Raw genomic sequence first — 25,375 nt, 5'->3', positions numbered from 1 at the left:
AGCCAGGCAACCAAGTCTTTACCACAAGGGCCTTTGGGGATTCAAACAACAGCACTGTCCTTCAACCCTGCCTCCTTGTCTTGCTTGTGCTATCATAGTAGCCTGTCTGGTTTACTCGGCTACAGACTAAATGCTCTGCCATCTATGCTCTACATCACCACAAGGAAAATATCCTAAAATGCAAATACAATAATGCTAGTTTTTGAACTCATCGCAGCCCCCTGTCACATATGGATAACCAAGACCAAACTTTCCTTCGCTGTGTAAGTGAGGCACCTCACAAAGCATCCGCCATCCCTGGCTGCTCTCTCCCACTCCTCCACATTGTGTACTCAACTCCAGCCAAACTGGAATCAACCACCTTGTGACTGCAGTGTGCTCTGCCCTTACCTGTCTGTCTCCTTCACATGTACCTTTCTTTTGGTTTTGACATCCGGCCAACCATCTCTGCCTGTTATGTTCCAGTGCATCCTTTAAGATAACACCCAAAGCTCTTCTCTTTATGAGGGCTGCCTTGATATTCTCTTCCTGCCACCCCCCAAAGGAAAAGATTACTCTCTTGTTCACAGAGTATGTACAGGGCTTTACTCGGTGGATTATGTTTATTTCCTGAAATGTCCCAATTCCCTCTAGTCTATGACCTTACTCACCCTGGTACCTGCAGATAGCTCAGCCCCTGAGCTTCTGCATGGTTAAAATTCAGGCTTAAGTAAATGTGAACAAGGGTGGCTGCCACCTTCTCGGAATCGGAAGACCAGGACATTGTTTTTACTATATACTGCCTAACATAAAAATGCAAATTTAAATAAACTAAAAACTTCTGTCACTTAAAGGAGTAGCATGCTGCACTAGATGATTAGGCCTTTTCCAATTTCAGAATAATGGAAGTCTATTTATTCAATTATCTATTTTGCCTCTTAAACTAGGAAAAGTAACAAGCTAAATAAAGAAAGATGATTATTAGAAAATGAATCAATGGATTACAATCCTTTTCAAAGAACACAAAAAGTCTGAGATAATAAAAAGTCAAAAGAAAATGTGAAGTTTCTAGAGTACCTCCAACTTGTACAAACAAGGGACTGATTCTGACCAACTCGAACAATGATGAAAAACACACCTCACAGTAAACCTCAAGAAAGGCCAAGTTTGGCATCTCAAATTTTCGGTTAATCAAAATTCTCACTTAAATGGTATCACATTTCAAAGCAGACTGCCTGTTAAATAACAGCATCTTCCAGAAATACACTGCTGTGGAAGTTGCAACATGAGACACAAACAAATGAAATTACTTTGTCAAGGTCATAAAGCAAATCAAACACATTCCAGAGCAGAACCTTTGATCTGAAATCCAGTTGTATGCTCTGATCTCAGTAATGGCCCAACTTGGTAAGTTCTTAACTATGTTGTTCTCTTTTCATATTTGTTCACTATGGTGCTTCATAAAATGTATCCACTACTCTTTAACAGAATTATTAAAAGGCCTCTTTCTATCCTACTCAAGAGATTTAATAAAATGAAACAATGTTAACCTCCAGACCTACCTGACAGCATCTCTTGTTCCTTAAGTTACCCCAAAGACGAAGTGAATCATGACCAATATCTAAAGGACAATGCTCTCTTCAGTGCTCACCATTCTATTCTCGAGGGAATACACGACAAGCTATTTTACACAGATGATTTGGAAAAGGACAAGGAAACAAGCAGAACAAAAAGGGTGAATATTCTAACCATGAAGAAGCAGAATAAATCCCTCATTTTTTCCCCTTCAGTACTGGAGATTGAACTGTGAGCACTTTATCACTGAGCCACATCCCCAGCCCTTTTTATGTTTTAATTTGAGAGAAGGCCTCACTAAGTTAATGAGGCTGGCCTTGAATTTGTGATCCTCCCGCTTCAGCCTCCTGAGTTGTGTGCATCACCATGCCTGGCCACCTCAATTTTTAAACAAACAATTATTAAGCGCTGAAAGGAAACAACAAAAAATATAAAACTAAGAAAATTTGGAAAAAGAGACAACAGAGAACAGCATGGCTCATTACCGCACCTGTTATAATTTGGATATCAGAGTCCCCCAAAGGCTCATGTGTTAAAGACTTGGTCCCCAATGCAGCAATGTTCAATGGTGGGGATTTTGGGGGAAGTGATTGGATCATGAGGGCTCTGACATCATGGAGGGATTACTGCAATGAGGGATTCATAATTTGATGGCATTATTAGGAGGTGCTAAAAACTGTGGAAGTGGGGTCTTCTTGGAGGAAGTGGTCATGGGGGGAACACCCTAGAAGGGTATGTTTTGACCCTGAACACTTCTGTGCTCCCTCTCTGGTTCCCAGCTGCCATGAGCTGAGCAGCTCTCCTCCACCATGCTCTTCCACAATGATGCTCACGGCCCCACCTCGGGCCCAAAGCAATGGAGCTACCAACCCTGGACTAAAACCTCGGAACCCCTAAGCTAAAATAAATATTTCCTTCTTTAAATTGTTTTTCTCAGACATTTTGTCACAGTGATGAGAAGCTGACTAACTTACCAACCCAAACATGTCCCATTGAGCTTTCTGTGAATGATGTACCAATTTGTTAATAGAGATAGATTTGGGTCAAAAACCCCAATTCAGGGCATTCTAAGGCAAATTACTTAACCTATCTAAAACTCTTTTTCTTCATGGGAAACAAACAGGACATGGATCAGATGTTTATAATAGAGTGTAATGACGTGCAGCCACAGCACAGGGACAAGCAATGACACACAGGAGTGGGAGAATGCTAATTTCCATTTCTTTTTTTTTTTATAGCTTTATTTTATTTATTTATTTTTATGTGGTGCTGAGGTTTGGACCCAGGTCCTTTGCACATCCTAGGTGAGCACTCTCCCACTGAGCCACAACCCCAGCCCCTAATTTCCATTTCTTATGTGGTACCACTTTTACCATTAAGGATTTTGAATTCCTACTTGCTTTTTCAGCACAAAAGATAAATAAGGGCACAATAGTTCCTACCCTTTCTTTTTCCTCTTACAAATTTGGGCACTTTCATGAGGAAAATATTACTGGCATCTAGACATACATCAGTGATTAGCACTGACACACACACTGGTTATACGTCCAGGATATATGCCACCTGAAATAGTTTGAACTCTGTCTCCTTAAGAGGTCCCAATGTATTCGGAAATAGGGTCATTGCAGATAAGGCAAAGTGAGGTCATACTGACATCCAATATGACTGCTGTCCTTTAAGAAAAAAAAGGCTCAGTGTAGAGACACTGGAGTGGCAATACCACGTGATGGCATAGGCAGAGCAGGAAGTCTGCAGCTACAAGGCAAGGAATTTCAAGAATTGCAGGCAAACCACTAGAAGCCAGAGGAGGCAAGGAGAGATCCTCCCCTGCAGGTTTCAGAGGGAGCATGAGTCTGCCAATCTTGATTCCTAACTTCTAGCCCCAGAACTGCGAGACCACAAGTTTTTGTTGTTTTAAGTCACCTGGTTTGAGGTACTTTAATCACAGGGAACCTAAGAACCTAGAACAACCTATTCCAAATGCAATCACAGAAATAAATTACATGTTTAAACATGCATAAACTTTCTTGACTTTCCAAGTGCTTTTTGCATCTATTACCCTGAAGCTGTTGAACCTCAGAGTAACTCCAAGAACAGTGTTAGCCCATTTTACTAAAAGAGAAACAAAGGATCAGAGAAGGCATAAAGAAACTCCTCTTCCTATGCTACTACTCCAAAGAACTGGTTTTTCTTTTGCATTTTGATATCACCTTTTCTACTGGAGTCTCTGGAAAGCCAAATCTGTGGCTATCCTTGGCTACTGCATGGTATTATACGATATGCATGACTGTGTGATAGTCTTCCTCTTAGCATTATTGTTTTTCCTTTAGTAGGACTTCCTTTATTCTTCAAGAGCTTTATTTAGATATGATTTACATACCATAACATGTATTTTCATTTCTTTATAAACAGTTGACTAGTTCTTAATGCATTCAGGGTTGTGTAAATATCACCATAATCTAATCTTCTTACTTTCTCATGCAAAATAGAAACTATGCCCCTTACCATTCACTCCATTTGTTAGCCTTTCTGAGATAAACAACTTAAAAGAAGGAAAGATTTATTTTGGCTCATGGGTCCAGAGGTGTCTAAGTTCAGCCCACTGCTTTGGGCCTGGGGTGAGGCAGAACACCATGGCAGGGAGCTCATAGAGGAACAGAGTTGCTCAGCTCATGGGCCAGGAAGCAGAGATGGGGGGAAGGGGCAGAGGACAAGCTACACCCTTCAAGGACCACCCTCAGTGACTTTCTTCCTCTAATTAAGCCCTACCTTCCAAGTTTCCTCCATGGCTCAACAGCTCTACCAGCTGGGACCAAGTCTTTGGGGGACATTTCAGACCGAAACTATAATACCTCCCATTCCTTTTGAGGGTAGAATAATATTCCATTTAAAGGATACATCACATTTAGTTCATCTGTTTTTCAGTCTGCATTCTCTCCATTTCTTGGCTATTATGAATAATGATGATCTGAACATTCCTATACAGGAATGTTTTGTGGGACACATGTTTTCACTTCTCTTGGGTAGATACCTAAGATGGGAATTACTGGGCCATAAGATAACTCCATATTTAAGCTTTTGAGGAACTGCCAGACTATTTTGTGAAGCAGTGGTATCATTTTACATTCTCATCAGTAGCATCTGAAGATTATAATCGCTCTACACCTTTTTTTTTTTGGGGGGGGGCGGGGTACCAGGAATAGAACTCAAGAACACTGAACCACATCCCCAACCCTATTTTGTATTTTATTTGGAGACAGGGTCTCACTGAGTTGCTTAGTGCCTCACAGTTGCTGAGTCTGGCTTTGAACTCGGGATTCTCCTGCTTCAGCCTCCCGAGCTGCTAGAATTACAGGTGTATGCGACCGCTCCGGCTTGTTCTACATCTTCATCAGCATTGTTATTGTCCATCATTTTTATTACAGCCATCCTAGTGGGTGAAGTAGCACCTGACTAAGGTCTTCCTTTGCATTTCTTTAAACACTAATGATGTTGAGCATTCTTTCACAGGCTCATTGGTCATTTGTACATTTTCTTTTGTCTATTCAGATCTTTGGGCCTGAGTTATTTTTTTACAGTTGAGTTGTAATAGTTCTTTATGTAGTCTGCTTAGAAGTCCTTGATCAGACAAATGATTTGCTAACATTTTCTCCTACTTTGTGTGTTTTCTTTTTACTTTCCTAATGGTACTGTTTGCAGTATAAAAGTTGTTAATTTTTATGAAGTCCAGTTTATCTATTTTTTTCTCATCACTTGTGATCATCATTTACATTTTAACAACCTGTGTCTAACCCAAACAAAGAGTTACTTACTCCTGCATTTTCTTCTAAGGGTTTCACTATTGTTTTTACTTCTTTTTCTTTTTCTAGTGGTTTTATAGTTTGAGTCCTGACATTTAGTTCTATGCTCCATTTTAAGTTAATTCTGTATATAGTGAAAGGAAAAGGTCCAACTTCATCCCTTTGCAGATAGAAAACTGGTAACTCCATTACTATTTGTCGACATCCTGTTTTTTTTTTTTTTTTTTTTTGGTGTGGGGGGGTACTAAGGATTGAACCCAGCGGTGCTTAACCACTGAGTCACATCCCTAGCCCTTTTTATTTTGTATTTTGAGACAGGGTCTCCCCAGTTGCTCGAGATCTTGCTAAATTGCTGAGGCTGGCTTTGAACTTGCAAGTCACCTGCTTCAGCCTCCTGAGCAGCTGGGATTATTGGCGTGCACCACCACACCCCCAGCTAACATCCTGATTTTTTTCGACTTTTTTGTGTGACATAACTTTTTTTGTTCAGTCACCTGAAATTCACGTGGATAGAGAGACTGGTATAAACAAACTGATTTTAAAAAACTATTTAACCAAAGTCATTCAGCTAGTAAGTGGCAGAACTGAGGCTGAAACATAGGTCTTAGGATAGTAACTTTCAAAATTTCTATTAAAACACAATAGTACCTTATATATAAATAAATTTCATATTTACATTAAAGAGAAGGCAAACAATATGTATTTATTGGTAAGGTTACATAAAGCTTGATTTGTGATGTTTAAGATCTTGTTCATTTGTTTTAATATAAACCAATAATTATATTTTAATATAAACTGCTAAAGGAGGAAAACCATTATCCCGGGCATCAGGTGAAAATGTTACATGATTAACTAAGAGACAGACCCACTTTTAACAGGGATATTGCACTGCGGCACAACTAAGGACATAAAACAATAAAATAAATACAGGAAGGGAAATGAAAGGCAGGCACTAATACAAAGGAAGGAACTCTGGGAGTCTCTATGACCACAGAATGACTGAGTCAACCAGACAGTGTTAGGACAGGCAGCTGTGAAGAGGCAGATACAACAAGGTTAGCAATTACTCCTCCTTCACACCATGTTTCAGCACCGTCCCCTGTAGACTACTTTCACTACTTCAAGTATGTGGAGAAACTGGAAAAAGGCTCAAACAAGAGAAATGAAAAGAACAAAACAATAGGTATTTGTTAGGAAGTGAAAGAACATGAGGTTGCTTATTAAGGAGAGTAAAAGTTGATTTAATTATGACCCTTGGCAAAGACCGTTTGAATGCTCTTCCTCAAATTTGTCACAGGCTCTGGCTTTTTCCAGTCATTTAAATTCCAAACAAATATCAGTTTCTCAGATGCTTTCTCCAAAGCAGCCTCCTCGGTTTCTGGCATGTCCCTCTGTTTTGTTCCCTGCATTGGCTGTAACCCTGAAATTCTTCTTGGATGTGTACTACAAAAGCACGGATGGTAAGCACAGCTTATTTCTAGTTAATACAGATGGCACTGGGAACATGGTGGGTATTCTACACAGGTCTGTAGAATCCCATCCAAGAGGCACCTACATGCCAACATGAAAAATGAGTTTTCAAATTAATGCATGACCAATACTGTCAAGGCACAGGAATCATTACTTGACAGTAAAAACAAAACCCACAGACTGCTGTGGGATGCGGTGAATCCTTGGATCAATCATGCATCTGTCTTAGGAGTTTTACAAAATCCATTTGCCTAAATAACTTCTAGTGGTGACTCCCAACACCATGATCAATACTTGAGAGCATAGAAATGAAGTCTCATTAGCAATTGATTGATTGACAAGTTCTTACTACGTACTAGACAGGGTTCTACAGTTTTTCATATATCAACTTGATTAATCCTTATAATTCTATAAGTACTAACCTATTTTTCATCTACAAAGTGGCATCTTTAAGCTAAAGAGGTTAAAAAATCAGCCTGCAGTTACCCAGTTTGTAGCTGGTAAACTCTGGGACTCAGATTCAGATAATTGCACTTGTGCCATTCATTAAAGGTGGAAGTGAATTTAAACACAGAAAAAAAGTTCAACAGGAAGCATAGCAGATCGATGAATTATGGCACAGGAGTTAGGTGACTCGGACTTTCTGCATGGCTTGACTTACTGTGAGGATCCTTTCAGATTCCATCTTCCTGTAAACTTGCAGTATATCATGGGGATATTGCTACTGTACCAATTTTCTCCCTTTCAAAATGTCTTTATTCAAAGAAATGTAAAATAAATATTCATGTCAAACTGGAGGCATTATAATTAATTTCCCCATGACACATTTTAAACAATGACCAACACACAGACAATCTTCATATATGCCATGTTCCTCCCGAACATACACACATACTGGATGATTTCAAAGCAAATGATGATTGTACCGGAACAGCGATCTTTAGTCTATCCCTAAAAAGATGTGTTTGAGTTTGAAATGCATATAATTCCTTTCCTTCAAGAAATCTAAGAACTGGTAGCAGTACCAGGAGCAATCCAAACAGGGGTTTTTATTATCAAAAAAGAAAAAACAAACCTAAAAGACATAAGTAAAAACAATTTCTCAAAAATCACTAAGTCTTTATTTGGAAACATGATGACATTTTAGGTGCTACATTAGAACAGGAATTAAGTTTAAACTTGACAAATGTTGTAAAAGACTTAAGAAAGCTCACTAGGGTTTTTGTGCCTATCGTGCTGACAAACATTATTCCAAGCACGGTGACAGCCAGAAAGCACATTAGTAGGAACAATTAATCGCCAAAACACACCTGTTTATCCTCCAGTGGGTCAGGCTCTCCTTTGCTGGATTCAGAGCTGACATCATCTTCATCAGAACTGTCAATGACTTCCTCCTCATCAGAGGGTAGGTCACCAAGACCAAGGTCGAAATCATCCTGTTCCTCCTGGGATGTTCCAGAACTGCTTCAATAGAAAGTATGATTCAGTCACCTTTAATAACAAGTTCTGGCAAAACCAAACCAAAATCAACCACCTAATCCTTGTGATGTGAGCGAAGCACATATCTAACGGGTTGGTTCTGAGGGATGGAAATGGTCAGATTGGGCCCATTCCCCTTCCCTTTCCCTGACTTGGCTGTCAAATGCATTCATATTCATGTTGGGTTTAAAATTTAATTCAACACCAATTTAATATCGTTTTGATGACAGGGAGGTGGATGGGAGCAAGTTTCCCAGTTGTCACCATCCTGTTCTTCCATTCGTCTTTCCCCTAGAAGATCAGGCCTTTCTTCTCATTATAAACCAACAAACCCCACAATGGTGGGCTGGCTTACCACAAAGGGCACTGGGAGCACAGGTTCACCAGAAGCGTAACTGCCTCCTTGGGCCTCAGTGTTCAACAACAACAAAACCAAGTACCAAATCTATGCGGGCTGGGAGTAAATAATAATAATAATAAATAATCAGCAATGTATGTGCTACTGTGAACAAGTGCCCACCTTCCTGGTTCTCGCTGGTTTGTATGCACATCACAAGACATGGACAAGAATAGGGAAATGCTACAAATTCTCAGGCTCCACTCTAGACCTGCTGAATCAGAAACCCTAGGGGTGCAGGACCCAGCAAATTGCATTTTAACAAACCTTCCAGGTGATGCTGATTCAAAGTCTGAAAACCACTACAGGCCATTTACCAAGTCCCCCTTGCCAGCCTGATATCAAGGTTTCCCAGTTTGTACTGAGACAGACCTCATGAATCAACAGCCAGGGCTGCAATCCAAACTGTAGGGGGAATTCCACCGGAAAGTTCCCCAGGAAATAGTTCTTTCCAGTGTTGGCTGTCAAGACTCAGAAAAAAAAAATTGCCTTCAGAAGACATTTTTTGCTGTCAGTCTACAGGAATATCTGCAGAACAGAAGACTATAGGTGGGGCCAGTAAAAGATCCAAAGAAAACCACAGGGGGAAGCACTCCAGCAGAATAAAGACACTTGCATTCCACTCTATTGGGCTCTTTCAGCAGGTCACTCAACTGCCAAGGCTTCAAGTTATGAGAGTTTCTAACGGGAATCTTAAAAGCTAAAGATAAAGTTTTTGCCACTTCCAGATTACACATCGTAGGATACAGATTTGTCAGAAACCATCCTTGCAGCCCAGGTGGTTGGATGCAGGCAGAAGGCCAAAACGAATGCCTTCCACCATCCAGCATGGGATTTCCTATTACTCAGTGGCCCGGGCCTCAGGGACTCTTATCTCTCAACCAGGTGAGTACACACCTTATCATACTTATGACTTGGAGGAGACTCACACCCTGGGGGTGGGGTGAAGAGCAGAAGCTTTCCAGTCAAATCACTGGCAAGATTCACTGTCTCTGGGTGCAGGGATAAGAGCCAACCCAGCCTGGTTGTTCACTGTTGATTTAGATTGGAAAGAATAAATGAGTGTTACTGGGCACAATGGCTCATGCCTATAATCCCAGCTACCTGGAAGGCTGAGGCAAGAGGATGGTAAATTCAAGGTCAGTCTCAGTAAGTTCAAAGCCAGCTTGGGCAACTGAGTGAGAGACCCTTGTTTCAAAATTAAAAATTAAACAAAAAATAAAATAAAATAAATTAATTAATTAAAATCAGAAGGGTTGGGGCTGAGCGCAGTAGCACACACCTAATCCCAGCAGTTTGGGAGGCTGAGACAGGAGGACCACAAGTTCAAAGCCTCAGCAAAAGCGAGGTACTAAGCAACTCAGTGAAACCCTGTCACTAAATAAAATACAAAAATGGGCTTGGGATATGGCTCAGTGGTGGAGTGCCCCTGGGTAATCCTCAGTATCAAAAAAAGGTGGGGACCTGGGGGTGTGGCTCATCAGTAGAGTGCCCCTGCCTTCAACCCCCAGCACATAAATAAATAAATAGTTAACAAAATATAGGCTATAAAGTCCATCCACACAGACAGAAGAAATCATACCTTTACTTGTTTGTTTTTCCAGTGCTGGGGCTTGAACCCAGGGCCTTGTGCATACAGGGAAGTTCTCTACCACTTACCACACTCCAGCCCCACTTGTCTTCATCTTAATTTCTTATCTCTTTACATCTCCTAAAACCCTGTCAACATATGTTTGATTTCTGAGCAGCATCAGCATCACCTACAAGCTTCTTAAAAATGCAAAATCTCAGCCCCTACTCCAACCTACTGAATCAGAATCTGTTACAACAAAACTCAGGTGACAGGTGAGAAGTTCTACTCTAAAGGCTTTACAATCAGCACATCTGTGGACTGTTATGGATGTCATGGCATAAGAATTTTGGAGAATTACAACAGGGCTGTGGGCACTGTGAAGAAATCAGATTTATTTTGTCTAGAGAGCTGAAAGGTTTTTCTTCTTCACACATTTTGAAGGCTACTATTAAGACAGTAAACCAGCTGTCACATCCATTAGGGATACAAAAGGGATTAAAGTATAAGAGTTAACATTTAAGATCAAGGAGATGGCTGGATGCAGGGTGCATCCATATAACAGCTGGGTGAGTCTAATGTTTTTGTGTTTTTCATGTATTTAATGTATAAATCACAAAGTTGAATTTCGACTATTTTTAAGACAAACGTCTGCTAAGCTTTTTTACTGTAAAGAATTGTTATGCAAATATCTATTATTTTGTGATATTTATTACAAAAGACTGGAAATGTGCTTTTGTCTGAATATAACAAAATATCAATACTTAATGGGAAATGAAGTGACAGGAAGAAAGTATTATGTAACTATAATGCAGAAACTATTTTAATTAATAATTTAAAAAACCATAATGCCATGAAATAGCAGCAGACTTTTAGTTCTCTAAATTCTTTCCCTGCTGAAAAGCTTCCCTGACCTCCCTCTGTGTATCCCAAATTGGCCCACTGTTTCTTCTGAATCCTATTCCATCTCATTCCACTGATGACATATTGTTTTCCTCATTAAAATGCAAACTCCTAAGGATCAGGAAATTGTGTTTCTTACCAGAATCCCTAGCAGACTGCCTGAAATACAACAGGCCCCCAAGGATTTCTCCCCACTTCTCAGTAGTGCAGGTGCCCCGAATCAGAGTGGCTACATTAGGGGAATAGAGATGAAGGGATGGATGTAAGAAAAAAGAAACGTATGGAAGACTTGCAGGCTTCAAATACACGTCACTAGCAGAATAAGTGACAGCAACTGAAACAAATAGGAACAGGAACCTACCTAGTTTTAAAGGAAAAAAAATAAAGGGTTTACCAGCAAATCAGGAAAGATGGCATCTAGGATCCACATTTATATATTCATTTCTAAAACAAATAAATTGTTTCCTTACATAATTGTTTAAAGCTTTTTTTTTTTTTTTTTTAGAGAGAGAGAGAGAGAATTTTTAATATTTATTTTTTAGTTTTCGGCTGACACAACATCTTTGTTTGTATGTGGTGCTGAGGATCGAACCCGGGCTGCACGCATGCCAGACGAGCACGCTACCACTTGAGCCACATCCCCAGCCCCTGTTTAAAGCTTTTTAATCAACTTAGATTAAAATTTTAGACTTCTGATAAAGAAACACAGATTACCTTTTCTTTTTGGAGGGTACTAGGAATTTAATCTGGGGTGCTTTACCACTGAGCCACATCCCTAGCCCCTTTTTATTTTTAAATCTTGAGACTTAGGGTCTCACTAAGTTGTTTATGATCTTGCTAAATTGATGAGGCTGGTCTTTAATTTGCAATCCTCCTGCCTCAGTCTCCCGAGTTGCTGGGATTACAGGTGTGCATCACTGCACCCAGTTCTAGAAACACGGATTCCTTACTGATACCACTCATGTAGTTAGGGCACTTCTTTTATTCTTTTTATTTCCTTCCCAATGTCACGGAAATAAAACCCCAAAACTGTCTGCTTGGTGAGTTAAAGTAACAGGACACAGTGCTTCCTCCACATCTTCCTGCCTAGTTAGTTCACGATTTGATAGTTGGAAGTACAAGGAAAGTGAGACGCAACAGAAACTAGAACAAAGGCCCAGCTCTATTTGCCCAGACCATCCTCCCTAACTCAAATATGCTTCTGAAGGGAGCCCAGTGTTTAGAAAATTAAAAAAAGCCAGAGACATCATTCCTACTGATAGGCTCTGTCCTTCAGTTCCACATGTCAAGATCTATACAGTTGGAGTGAGAAATACTCAATGCCATCACTTTTTAAAAATTATATGCTTGATTTTTTTCTAGGTTTTCTATATTGAAACAGAACATCCTCCATTGGAAGTATACCAGATTTCTCTTTCAGGTAACATGTCTCATCAACAGTTCTCTCTGAGACAGAATTGTCTTTTGAAAAAATATTTAGCCAATTTCCTCTAGGAGTTTTTAGGAACATAAAACCTGCATGGTGTTGAGCCAGGCCTAAGGGTTGCCATGGTTCATCACAAAAACGTCCTTGTGAACCTCCACTAAATTGAAAATCCCAGCAAGGGTTAGAGGGAGAAGAACAAGGACAGCAGCCAGAAGGGAAGGAAGCCAAGTTAACTGAACAAAGATCTCCAAGCACTATCAGCTCTGTTACAGACATTTTTAAGTTACCTTGTTCGCCCTGATTTGACTCTAAATCCCTTAAACAAAGAACACTGTATATAATTCCTCCACATTTGAAGTTCAAAAGAAATTCATCCCAATACCCTCACCTTCAGAAGTTTCTTTCATTTCCAAGTTTCAACGTGTAAATCTGAATTTCTGTGGTCTTCCTCTTCCTCTGCCGTCTACTACTGGCCCAAACTGAACAGAACCCACTAGTCCTCAGGATGTTGTTACAATTCATTTCGAATGCTGTCTCATTGTGATTTTGTGATTGTGAGTTTCCTTTGGCTGCTTTCAAATTTATCACAGAATGAGTGGAAAAAACTCTCAAAGACCCAAAGGATGGACATGACATGGAAAACTTAGCAAAATATTTTTAAAATAAAATATATAATAATTAGTTATGATAATATGCTAACAGCATAAATTTGGTTCACAATTCTCACAGACCATTATTCCTATTTAGTTTCACCAAAAACCTTTATACTCTATTACTTTCACTTCCTTATAAAACTATAGATTCCAGTGTCATGGTGAAACAATGCATCAAGTCAATAGAAAACTTCAATTTAAGCACCTTTCTTATTCTCCTTTTCAGGTCCTCCTTGCAATTACACAGAATTTCTCGAATTTTCTCCATTCTCCACTCAGATGATTTTCTTGGGAATGACCCCTAAAAATGAGGAAGGCATTGCTCTAATTCTTTTAGGGAACATGATACAACTTGTGAAATAAGCATACGTGACCATTTCATCCTCTAATAGAACAGGAATCACATATTCATGTCCTGTCTTTAGGTTTTCCACACAGAGGATCTTGCATAATTATGTCAAATATGTGCAGAGCCTGTGTGACAGAACATAGAAGACAAGAGATAATACAGAGTTTGAGGCAAAATTATCTGACCTGAATAACATCAGGTTCAACAAGTAAAACTCCTCTGCAGGGAGGTAAACCAGATCATCTAGTAGGTCTTCCCCAGAGCTGAGACCAAAAGAAACATGTAAAGGATAATGGAAAATAGTGGGTGCTGATGCTCTTAGATGACAGTACAAGAACGGAAATCCTTCCCCCCCCAAAAGAAGTACGTATATAAATTGTTAATCTTGTCTAAATATTTTTGCCTAAAATTTTTTACTTAAAGGTTAAAGCAAACTTTATTTTGTTTAGGAAAATGAATGATTTAGTTACCTTGATCTCAGATAAAACAAACAAAAAAATCTGGAGCACATATGAATAGTGTAATAACTGTTTTGAGTTAAACTATTTAATATAGAATTAAAGTAAATAAAATCATTAAAATACTTATAAGGAGGGCTGGGGTTGTGGCTCAGTGGCAAAGTGCTCACCCAGCGCGTGCAAAGCCCTGGGTTCGATCCTCAATACAACATAAAAATAAAGGTATTATGTATAACTACAACTAAAAAATAAATATTAAAAAAAAATTTATGGGCTGGGGATGTGGCTCAAGTGGTAGCACACTCGCCTGGCATGTGCCGGGTGCTGGGTTCGTTCCTCAGCACCACATAAAAATAAAATAAAGATGTTGTATCTACCGAAAACTAAAAAAATAATGGGGCTGGGGATGTGGCTCAAGCGGTAGCGTGCTCGCCTGGCATGCGTGCGTCCTGGGTTCAATCCTCAGCACCACATACAAACAAAAGATGTTGTGTCTGCCGAGAACTAAAAAATAAATATTAAAAAATTCTCTCTCTTTCTCTCTCTCTCTGTCACTCTCTCTAAAAAAAAAAGAAAACTAAAAAAATAAATATTAAAAAATTCTCTCTCTTTTTAAAAAAAATATTTATAAGGATAAGCACAACAGGAGTTTGTTAGCCCAAAAGAAAGAAGGAGTAAATGAAAAGCATTAGATGTTTTCATTAGTGTTTTATTTTTGGTCATAAATTTTAGAGGTGTTAACAACCAAGCCTCGAAAACTAGCAAGCAAAGCTTCTATGGCTTCTGAAAAAGAAACCACACAAAAATACACAGCTTCCCTGAAATATGAACTAGAGACTGTTCAAAACTACTCTGGGTGAGTAGTTAAGAAGGGTACCAGGTTTCGAGGACTTTGAGAGGCAGGCCTGCTTCGCTTTTCAGGGCCTATCTCCTCCACCCTTAGGAATGCCCACACCATTGTCCTCCCCAGGAATGCATTTATGATCAGGATTCTTAAAACTGTACCCTACTGATTAAAAACAAAATTACGTTCTGTACCTCAAAATTACCTTCTGTATCATTTTAAATAGTCCTCACAGGGCAACTCTAAAAAGGGCTTGAAAAGCAAATGGCTTTCAGCATTTCTTAAAGTAGAAGAGTGCCTATCAAGAAGCCTGCATTCCTTTTATGTAATTATATTTGAAAGTCATTAGGTTTATTTACAAAAAAAGCCATTTTAAAAGAGTTTACAGCAACGGCCAGTAATAGGGGACTGGTTAAGTGAATAAACTGGGGTATTTCCAAAAAAACAAACTGCCAAGCAACCATCTAAAAACGAGGCAGGGCTATACACCGAAACATGACTGCTCTCCAGGAAATACTGCTAGGCTAAAAAGAAAAGAGCAGGGCTGGGGCTGTAGCTCAGTGGTAGAGCACTGGCCCAGCATGAGTAAGGCACCTTGGAAAAATAAATAAATACAATAAAGGTATTATGTCCATAAAAAACAAAAGAGCAGGGGTAGGGGTTGTGGCTCAGCGGTAGAGTGTTCGCCTAGCATGTGCAAAGTCCTGGGTTCAATCCTCAGCACCAAATCAAAATGAATAAAACAAAGGTATTGTGTCCAACTACAACTAAAAAATATTTTTAAAAAGAGCATAGAGTGCTCCCATTTGAGTATGTGTGTGTGTGTATCTATATGTATTAAAAGTATATATGCATGTATATATAAATACACATACACACAACACCACACAATTAAAAAATGTGTTTTGGGGGACTAGGGATGTAGTTGAGTTGAAAGAATGCTTGTCTAATATATGAGAGGCCATGGGTTTTATCCCCAGTGCATTAAAAAAAAGTGCTATCTACTACTACTTGGTACTTTACTAATGAGATCCATCCCCATCCCTTTATATTTTTTAATGTGAGACAGAGTCTCGCTAAGTTGCTGAGGCTGGCCTTGGACATGTGATTCTTCTGCCTCAGTCTCCCCAGTGCCTAGATTACAGACATGTGCTACCATGTCCAGCTAAAAAAGTGCTTTTTAAATATACATAAGAACATATACTCATATACAAATATGCTCCCATATCCACAGGCTATCCCTGGAAAGATTCACAAGAAAGTGCCTTTGGGACTAAAGTCCTGAGGTGAGAGGAGGACTTCATTATCTACCCTTTGGTGTATTTTAAAAAAATGTTATCACACGAATTATCCCTTTTTCAAAGACCACCCCAATACCGCACAGAGAAATTCTGAAAAGTCATACACACACACACACACACACACACACACACACATTTCTGTTATATGTCTACAACTCTTTGGGGATATTTTATTTCCTTTCCACAGTGATGAAAATTAAAAAGAAAAATATTCTTGCCCTGTTCTTCCCCTTTTATCTGCCCAACCCACAGGCTTAGAAGTTTGCCTATTTTCATAGTTGCCTTTAAAGAAAAACAAAACAAAAACAACTTTTAACTCTTAGGTTGCTAATATGTAAATATGGTCCTCTCTTAGTCTATAGGGGTTTGTCAGGGAGAATCACTAGCATAAGTCTTTAAATAATGGAAGGAGTCCCTTCTTCTAGGTTATAGAGGACTTTAGAAAGGAAAAAAGAGGTCAGTGTGCAGGGGTCACAGAATAACCACAACACACTGTCAGTGTGGGCATCTCCCACAGCACCCTGCCTTGTGGAAGAGCTGCCTGGCCTGCAAGGGAAGAAGGCCATGCCCTCCAGGCTCCCGGTTCTCTCTATGACGCAGGCAGAGTCCACAGTTGAACACAGTCTAACAGACACTCTTGCCCCAGCTGACCCAGGTCAGGCCTGAGCTGTTCTAGTTAGAAATGAATAAACTGTTATGAACATGTATCCTAAAACAAGCACTAGCTAAAACAATTATCACATTTAATTGCCAGCAATTTTGCTATCTCAGAATCTGGAGGGCTTTAGGGAATGACTCCTTAAGATGCTCTTCAAGAGATGTGTACTGGCCTGGGGTTGTGGCTCAGCGGTAGGAAGCTTGCCTAGCACTTGTGAGGCCCTGGGTTCAATTCTCAGCACCACATAAAAATAAATAAATAAAATAAAGGTATTGTGCCAACTACAACTAAAAAATAAATATTAAAAGAAAAAAAAAGAAATGCATACTAACGGAGGGCGTAGTGGCGCATGCCTGTAATCCCAATGGCTTAAGAGGCTAAGGCAAGAAGATCCTGAGTTCAAAGTCAGCCTTGGCAACTCAAAGAGGCCCTAAGCAACTCAGTGAGACCCTGTCTCTAAATAAAATATTAAAGAGGGCTGGGGATGTGGTTCAGTAGTTAAGCACCCCTGGGTTCAATCCCTGGTAAAAAAAAAAAAAAAAAAAAAAAAGAAATGCAGACTAAAATGTTTCTGTTAATACAAACAGAAAAGTATTCTACTGAGCTTAAAACTGCCTTAAATAAAATACAGGTTTCCAATGCAGTTTTGTCACTGTAGCAAAGACGATATTATTTTTATTAAAAAATAAAAAGGTTTTAGATAAAGTCAGGTTGGCCTAACATCATTTCTCCCCTTTGTTTCCCCATGATGAAAGTATAACTACTTAGCATCAGAACAAATAAAGGCCACTAGAAATAAACAATGAGGTTGAGATGGCTACATGAGAGTACTTCATATTTACTCACCCATTCCCTCTCAAGCATATATTTACATATATATATATATATATATATATATATATATATGTATTTTATAACACTTAAATATATAAAGTAACTATACCATTTCTTTTTTTCCCTGTAATACTGAGGACTGAACTCAGGGGTATTTTACAACTGCGCTACATCCATCCTCAGCCCATTTAAATTTTCTTTTCTTTTTTTTTTTTTTTAATTTTTGAGACAGGGTTTCACTAAGTTACAGAGACTGCCTTGAACTTGAATTCTTCTGTCTTAGCCTTTCTCTCTCAGCAATTCTCCTGTCAAGTAGCTGGGATGTGCTACCAGGCCTGGCCATTTTTTTGTTATGCCTTTTATTTCAACGAAATATTTATTTAGGACCTATTATGTTTCATTTGTTTTAGGGCCTCATTTAGGCCCTAAATCATCTATTAGATGCAGATCATCTATTAGAATTACTTGTAGATAATGTTCAAACGTAAATTCTAACATGACTTCTCTTTATTTTCCTGTTGAATGAGACTTTCCTAAACAGATAAATAAAAAGGAATTTGGGATAACCATGGTAATTAGGATGAAGGCAGGGACTACTTTCTAAAAAGAAAATAAGGGTTAGGGATGTAGCTCACTGGTAGAGTGCTTGCCTAGCATTCGAGAGTACGTGGGTTCAAGGCCCAACACCATATCAAAAAATAATAATCATGCATGCATGAAATAATCAGCATACACGAGGCCCAATATGCTGGGTTCAGTCCTGGGGGTGGGGATGGGGAACAATGAAGAAAAGAAAATAACTAAAAGTTAGTGCATGCTAAATGTTAAATGCAGACACTAAGAACTATGGAGCCAGAGACATAAGAGACATGAGTACCTTATCCAGGGTGCAGCAGTCATTGAGATTCAGAGTGACTGCACTTGAGAAGTGACTCTAACAAATGAAGGAGGAACAAGATATTCTGAGTGGGAGAGGCCTGGAGGGGAGGTGTGACAGAGGGCTTAGAGGCAGGATGGAAGTGATGTGGAAGGTGACCTGGATGCGGGTGCATGGGAAAAGTGTGGGGAGGGCATTTCTGCACCATGTGAAGTGAGAGACCACCAGGAGACACAGAGAGGTAGCTATTGCCAACATGGTTGGCAAGCAGCTAAGGTAGAAGAACAGCATCCATCCACAATGGCAGATCCAAACTCAACCCTTCCTGCGGCTGTGCCAGGTGCTAACACCAGGGTAAGGAACCTACCAGGGGAGCTGGCCAGGGGGTGAGCCTGGTTGGTGAGAAAGTGAAGAAAAGGCTCACTTTTGATTACCTTCTCTAACAGCCGTGGCCTGTGTCGGGTGCACACGCCACACAGTTTCGTCTAATATCTTGTCATAATCCTAACTGACCACTGGAAAGTGGTGAGACTTCTGGAAAAAATGACCACATCCTATGCTCTTGATCATGACTCAGTAGAAAACCACTGCAGTGGCAGGCATTAAGGCCCAGTAATACATTCTGCCTTGACAACAACTGGGGGAAACCAGGAGCCCCTGAACAGCCTAGTCCCAAGTTCCCCTTCCCACTGTTCTCGGAGAAAAGTGCTCCTGGTCAAATAACCCTGTTTATCCTTGAATGATGGGCTTTAGTGCCCTGCCAGCCCCTGGAATTACTCAAATGAGCCAATTGTATACTCCTGTAGGCACCAGAGGGTGGGTGCATGAGACACCTACCCTCTTAATACCACAAAGCCTGCCTCCCACAGCCCCTGGGTGTTTACTTTGTCCTAAGTGTAATCCTCAGGTAGCACTGCTGGTATGTGTGTCCTCCTCCTGAAGCCTATGAACATAGATGACGAATAAACTGTTGTTGGTCTTCCAGTGTTTGGCCATCACCATGACCTAGGACCGGATTCCCTCCCTCACTAATGTGGTGAAGAGAAAGTAAATAAACAGAGCACTGATGTTTTTTTAATAGGATTATCCTAAGAAGTCATATTGAGGGGTGTACTAAAGTTAGTTCCGTTTTTACCTAATTATATTTTGCATAAACATCCAAAAGACTCTGCCATGATAAACTGAAGCAAGTTTCCAATCAAAGACATTAACATTAGCTGTTACAGAAATCTGACATTCTCCAGGTAACATTATGTTAAATGTTACATCAAATACAGACCCCACTATAGTATCAGTGAGTTACAAGGAAATCAGTAGTTTAACCCAAAGAATGTCTGCTTTCTAATAGGAACACAAACACAACTGGGATTTCTCACTGACATGGGGAAAAGGATAGGAGGCTTCATTGGGAGCCCATTAGGAACCAGAGAAGTGGGAGTTAAACTGGGCCTCATGAATAAATTCAATCCCTTCCTCATTTACAACTAGGTAGGAACAATTCCATTTGCCACTTCTCTTTCTGAGGTAAATCCACAAAAGATCTCTCTTTAAGATCTACTGTAGACCAGGAATAAATCACCAACCATCCCAGAGACTTATATGAAACCTCTTTCTTTCTGAGAGCACCCGTGGACACAGGTCCATTTTCTCAAAACCGGAGGTTCAAGAGGCACAGGGGAAGGGCATGGCTTTCTTCTGCCACTCTTATCCTACACACCAGTGTATCATTCCACCAGCTACAATGTTGACTAGCTCCCCCTGTTTATTTTTAGCTTCTTTGACCTGGAAACAAAGAAAAACCAAAATCATTCCTATAACTGAGATAACATGAAAGAGCTGGAATCAGTGAAAATGGAAGGGAAGTGAAAATATGTATTCAGGAAGTGAAGTACACAGATCCACTTTTGACAGGATGGCAAACATTTCTTCATAGTTTCATAGATTTCTAGGCGCAAAGGGAAAGCTATAGAGGAGAAGAGGTACCAGTTTCAGCCTCAGACAGACCTGCATTTGAAGCTGGGCTCCACCACTCACCTGGCTAATAGTAACTGATTAGCTATTTAGGTTATTTAAATCTACACTCCGCTCAGCTATAAAATTGAGATACGAGTCCCTGCTGTGAAGATTAAATAAGATAATGCGAATGCGTCTGATACTTGCAATGGACAAAATATTAAAAAACAGACATGATAAGAAAGAGACCATCAGGGTTCCTTAAGTAAGCAAAATGACAAGAGGAACTAGAATATTTGTTCTTGTTCACCTCTGGTAATCCCAGAACTTAGTATGATACCTGATCTATCTCTTACATGAAATGTACAAATGAATAGACTTTATCTTAATGTTTCACGTGTATATGTATACAGTATAGTATGAATAGGTAAACCCAACCTGCTGCCTCTCTGCATAATGCACACAATCTAAGAATATTTTTTTGCACTTTTAAATAGTGGGAAAAAATTATAACGTGAAAATTATGTAAAATCTAAAAATCAGTGTCTACAAATAAAGTTTTATTGGAACACAAACATGTTCATTTGTTTTTATACTGTATGTGGCTGATTTTGCACTACACTGGTAAAGCTGAATAGCTAAACAGAAAAACTGTGGCCTACAAAGCCTAAGTATTTTCCACCTAGCCCTTTATGGAAAGTGTTTGCTGAGCTTTGACATAATAGATTACCTGCAAGAAGCAGTATATTTGCTTTGGACCCAAACTGCCTGTGTTTTGAGTCTTGGCCACTTACTAGTTTAATGAAATTTTAGTAAGTCTTAACCTCCATGTGCATCAATTTTCTCATGCATAAAAGAGGGATGATAACAGTGCCTACCTGTTTTTTGTTTGTTTGTTGGTTGGTTGGTGAGGGTCTGCTTTTTTACTTCCCTCATATATATTTAGAAAAATAAATATGAAATAGAGAAAAACAAATTATTGCTGTAGACACTTAAAAATCTATGCATGTATACAAAGCTACTTCAGAGAGAAGCTTCTGCATTACCAGTCATGTGAAATAGTTCATCATCAGCTTGAATGTTTGAGTAAGGAACTCCTACGCAGAGGTCATATGGTCACAGTTTTATAACAAGTCACTCCTAGAGCTTGGTTTCCATGCCAATTTCTCCATTGCTTCTAGATAGTTTACTGCTGTAAAGTAATACTCATAACTCCAAATTACAGTTAGATACATATCACAATATTATCTCTTATTTGTAAAAGAATTTCAGTTGCTAGCATAAAATGGCTACTTTAGAGGATTCATCTACTTTTCAAGCAATTTAAAAATTTTTTTTTTTGTTCTTGTAGATGGACAGAATGTCTTTATTTGTTTATTTATTTAATGTGGTGCTAAGGATTGAACCCAGTGCCTTACACATGCTAGGCAAGCACTCTGCCACTGAGCTACAGCCCAGCCCCTCTCAAACAGTTTTAGTCCCTCTTTGGTTAATAATGACCATTTCAATGAGTGACAAAAGCAGAAAAGGGCCTAGGAATGACATTGTAAGTATGTGTTCTGTATGCAAAAAAGCAGCTGACTCCTTTGGAAAATGTGAACTTCATTCTGGAATGAAAAGCAAAGTACCCTTACTTCTTTTCTAAATACAAATTTTTTTCATACTGGACCAAAGTGGAAAGAACCCAGCAGATTGCATTTTACAACACTGATCACCTGCTCCTAGTCTGGAACCAAAAGCACAAAACAAGGGGAGAAGAAGGAAAGATGAAATTAACATACCAGAAAATTGTAAGAAAAGAAGGAAAGAAGAGAGAAATAAAGGGCAGGTGGAAAGAAAGAGCACCATCCAGATATGTGGGTGCATGTGGCACACATTTCCACAAACATTTACTAAAGTGCCAGTTGGTCAGACTTTGAATGGCACACAAACCTCAGGGGAGGAAGACAGGGTTCCTGCCCTGGGGACACTGTGCTGTTAGCCTGTCTTTCTGTATTCCTCAAAGAGAATTAACAGCCTTCTTGGGACAGAGTCTGACCACTCCTGAACTTTCCACTTATTCTAAAACTTTCCATATTAAAAATGAAAACAAACAGAACAAAAAAATGCAAATAAAAAACAAAACAAAACCAAAAAACCCTTGGGGAATAATGAGAAAGAAGGGACATTTTATTTTTCACTTTAACTTCAACAACAACAAAAAAGGATTCTATATAATTTTTATAATTAAACAAATTAATACATAATATAATTGAACATCCTCATTCTTGGGCTGGGGTTGTGGCTTAGCAGTAGAGTGTTTGCCTAACATGTGTGAATCCCTGGGTTAGATCCTCAGCACCACATATAAATAAATAAAATAAAGATATTATGTCTAGGGCTGGGGATGTGGCTCAAGCAGTAGTGCGCTTGCCTGGCATGCGTGCGGCCCGGGTTCGATCCTCAGCACCACATACAAATAAAGATGTTGTGTCCGCCAAGAACTAAAAAATAAATATTAAAATTCTCCCTCTCTCTCTAAAAAAACAAAAACAAAAACAAAAAACTTAAAAAAAGATATGTGTCTACCTACAATTAAAAAAATTTTTAAAATCCACATTCTCCTTTCTAAAATATTAATCTTAATAATTTCAAGCATCCCTTATCCCTTATTAACCACTTTTTTAAAAAAAATACTTAAAAAAGAGTTAAATACTTAAAATACTTAAGAAAGAGTTAAATACCCAGTAGAGGAAATGTTGGAGACAGGTATCCCCATCTGATCTCCCCCTCAAATGCAAAATAATCAGAACATGGTGACATGTGGATTATGGTAACAGTTTTCAGTATACTTCCTGTAGGCAGTCTCTACGTGAACTCTTTGATTCCCCTATGTACCTCCCACCCCCAGGAAAAAATGATAAATTTCCTGTCTTTTGTAAGGTACACCCAAGGAAGAAAGACAGTTTTCATCCACAGTTGCAGGTAAGTATGGTAAAGTGGAAGCGTCTGAAAGGCCTACACCTTATGTTCATGGTCATGGAGTTTATTTACAGAATACTCCCAGGATATTAGTAGAATAGACAAGATCTCAAGGAGCAGAATGAAAAGACATAATTTTTAGAATAGTGTACAGAAATACTTTTGCTGCTGCAGTGTTTTGTTTTGGCATCACTGGGGATGGGACCCAGGGCCTCACACATGTGGCAAATGCTCTGGCACAGAGCCCTTACTCTTTGCTCCTTAAAAGTATGAGGGCTCAGTTAAGAATTAAAGATGTTTAGAATTACTACTTTCAAGAGTCAATCTAGCCAGGTGTGGTGGTGCATGTCTGTACTCCCAGTAGTTGGGAGGCTGAGGCAGGAGGATCCTAAATTCAAAGCCAGCCCCAGCAACTTATCGAGGCCCTAAACAACTTAGAGAGACCCTGTCTCTAAATAAAATTTTTAAAAGGGCTGGGGATATAACTCAGTGGTAAGCATCCCTGGGTTCAATCCCCAGTACAAAAAAAAAAAAAAAAAAAGAGTCAATCTAATAAAGTCATATTCAAGAAAATGGCTTAGGCCGGGTGTGGTGGCACATGCCTCTAATCCCAACTTGGGAGGCTGAGGCAGGAGGAGCCAGAGTTCAAAACCAGCCTCAGCAACTTAGTGACACCCTGTCTCTAAATAAAATAAGATGGGGAGGTGGCCCAGTGGTTTCAGTTCCTGGTATTAAAAAAAAAAAAAAGAAAAAGAAAATGGCAGTGGTACAAGCCTGTAATTTCAACTACTCAGGAGGATGAGGCAGGAGGATGGCAAATTCAATCTCAGCAATTTAGTGAAACTGTCCCAAAATACAATAAAAAGGCTGGAGAGGCAGCTCAATGATAAAGTGAAGATCTAGCATGTATGAGGCCCTGGATATGATCCCCAGTATCAAATACATTAATAAATAAATAGATAGATAGATAAATGAATAGATAAGGAAAAACAGCTAAAATCTCATTTTATTTATTGTATGAAAGCATCAACAGTTAATCAACTAATTCAGGGGCATAAAAACAAACCAAAGCTAAGGGTGTAGCTCAGTGGTCAAGCATGTTTGCCAAGAGCAAGGTCCTAGGTTTGATTCCTAGCACCATCAAAAAAACTAAAAAAAAATAAAAACATATCTTAAGTCATTTCACTATCCCCCCCCAAAAAGCTCTTAAACTTAGCTACAGCTAATATGTTTTGCAATATTTAAATTTCCCACTGCTAAAAGATCTCACGAAAGTATTTTAATGAGATCAAAGTCATTAATAGTCATAGAAAACTTTCATCCTTCATTTTATATTCTTCACTTAAGTATCAGGGACAATTTTCATTGCAAAAATTTCTTTTAAACTTCCAAAAAGATGATGCTCCACACACAGTGAATGTGCAATGAACACTTGTAAACTACAAATAGTATTTAAAATATTACGAGGAAAGATGTAATCTATGAAGGAGCTTCCACCTGTTGTCTTTGAAAACCCACAAGCACAATTTACCTATCTAGGTAAATAGACAAGACATGGCATTTTGTATGTTGTACAGTGAAATAAAAATATGACTTTTCTTAACATTTTTCTAAAAGATGTGGTAGTTCTCTAAGGTAATATTCTTATATATTTTCCATAATAATACTGGATTAGTTCATTCTGGGGTTTGCAGAACACTTCATTTTATTTAAGCCATACTTATGTGTTGTATGGAGACAACAAAAAATCTAAAATAGTGTATTTTGGCAGATAGCATGTTCAACTATTGAAATATTTATATGGATTCTCTTGTATTTATATACAAGAGAAAGTGTGTCTTCTATAGCTAAATGATTCTCATCGTTTTCCCATAGATACAAAAACTTA

General features: G+C 39.0%; 1 protein-coding gene across 1 annotated transcript in view; it reads right to left on the bottom strand.

The window, feature by feature from the left end:
* Positions 1 to 25,375, bottom strand: part of Fgd6 (FYVE, RhoGEF and PH domain containing 6) — a 112,162-nt gene that overhangs the window by 62,420 nt on the left and 24,367 nt on the right. Inside the window, exon 3 of the mRNA XM_026397582.2 lies at positions 8,135 to 8,285. Coding sequence (XP_026253367.2) covers positions 8,135 to 8,285 — 151 coding nt within the window. The remainder of the gene's footprint in view (positions 1 to 8,134; positions 8,286 to 25,375) is intronic.

Source organism: Urocitellus parryii, chromosome 5 (assembly GCF_045843805.1).
Source record: "Urocitellus parryii isolate mUroPar1 chromosome 5, mUroPar1.hap1, whole genome shotgun sequence".
Taxonomy (NCBI): Eukaryota; Metazoa; Chordata; class Mammalia; order Rodentia; family Sciuridae; genus Urocitellus; species Urocitellus parryii.
This window is presented reverse-complemented; position numbering and strand designations above follow the sequence as displayed.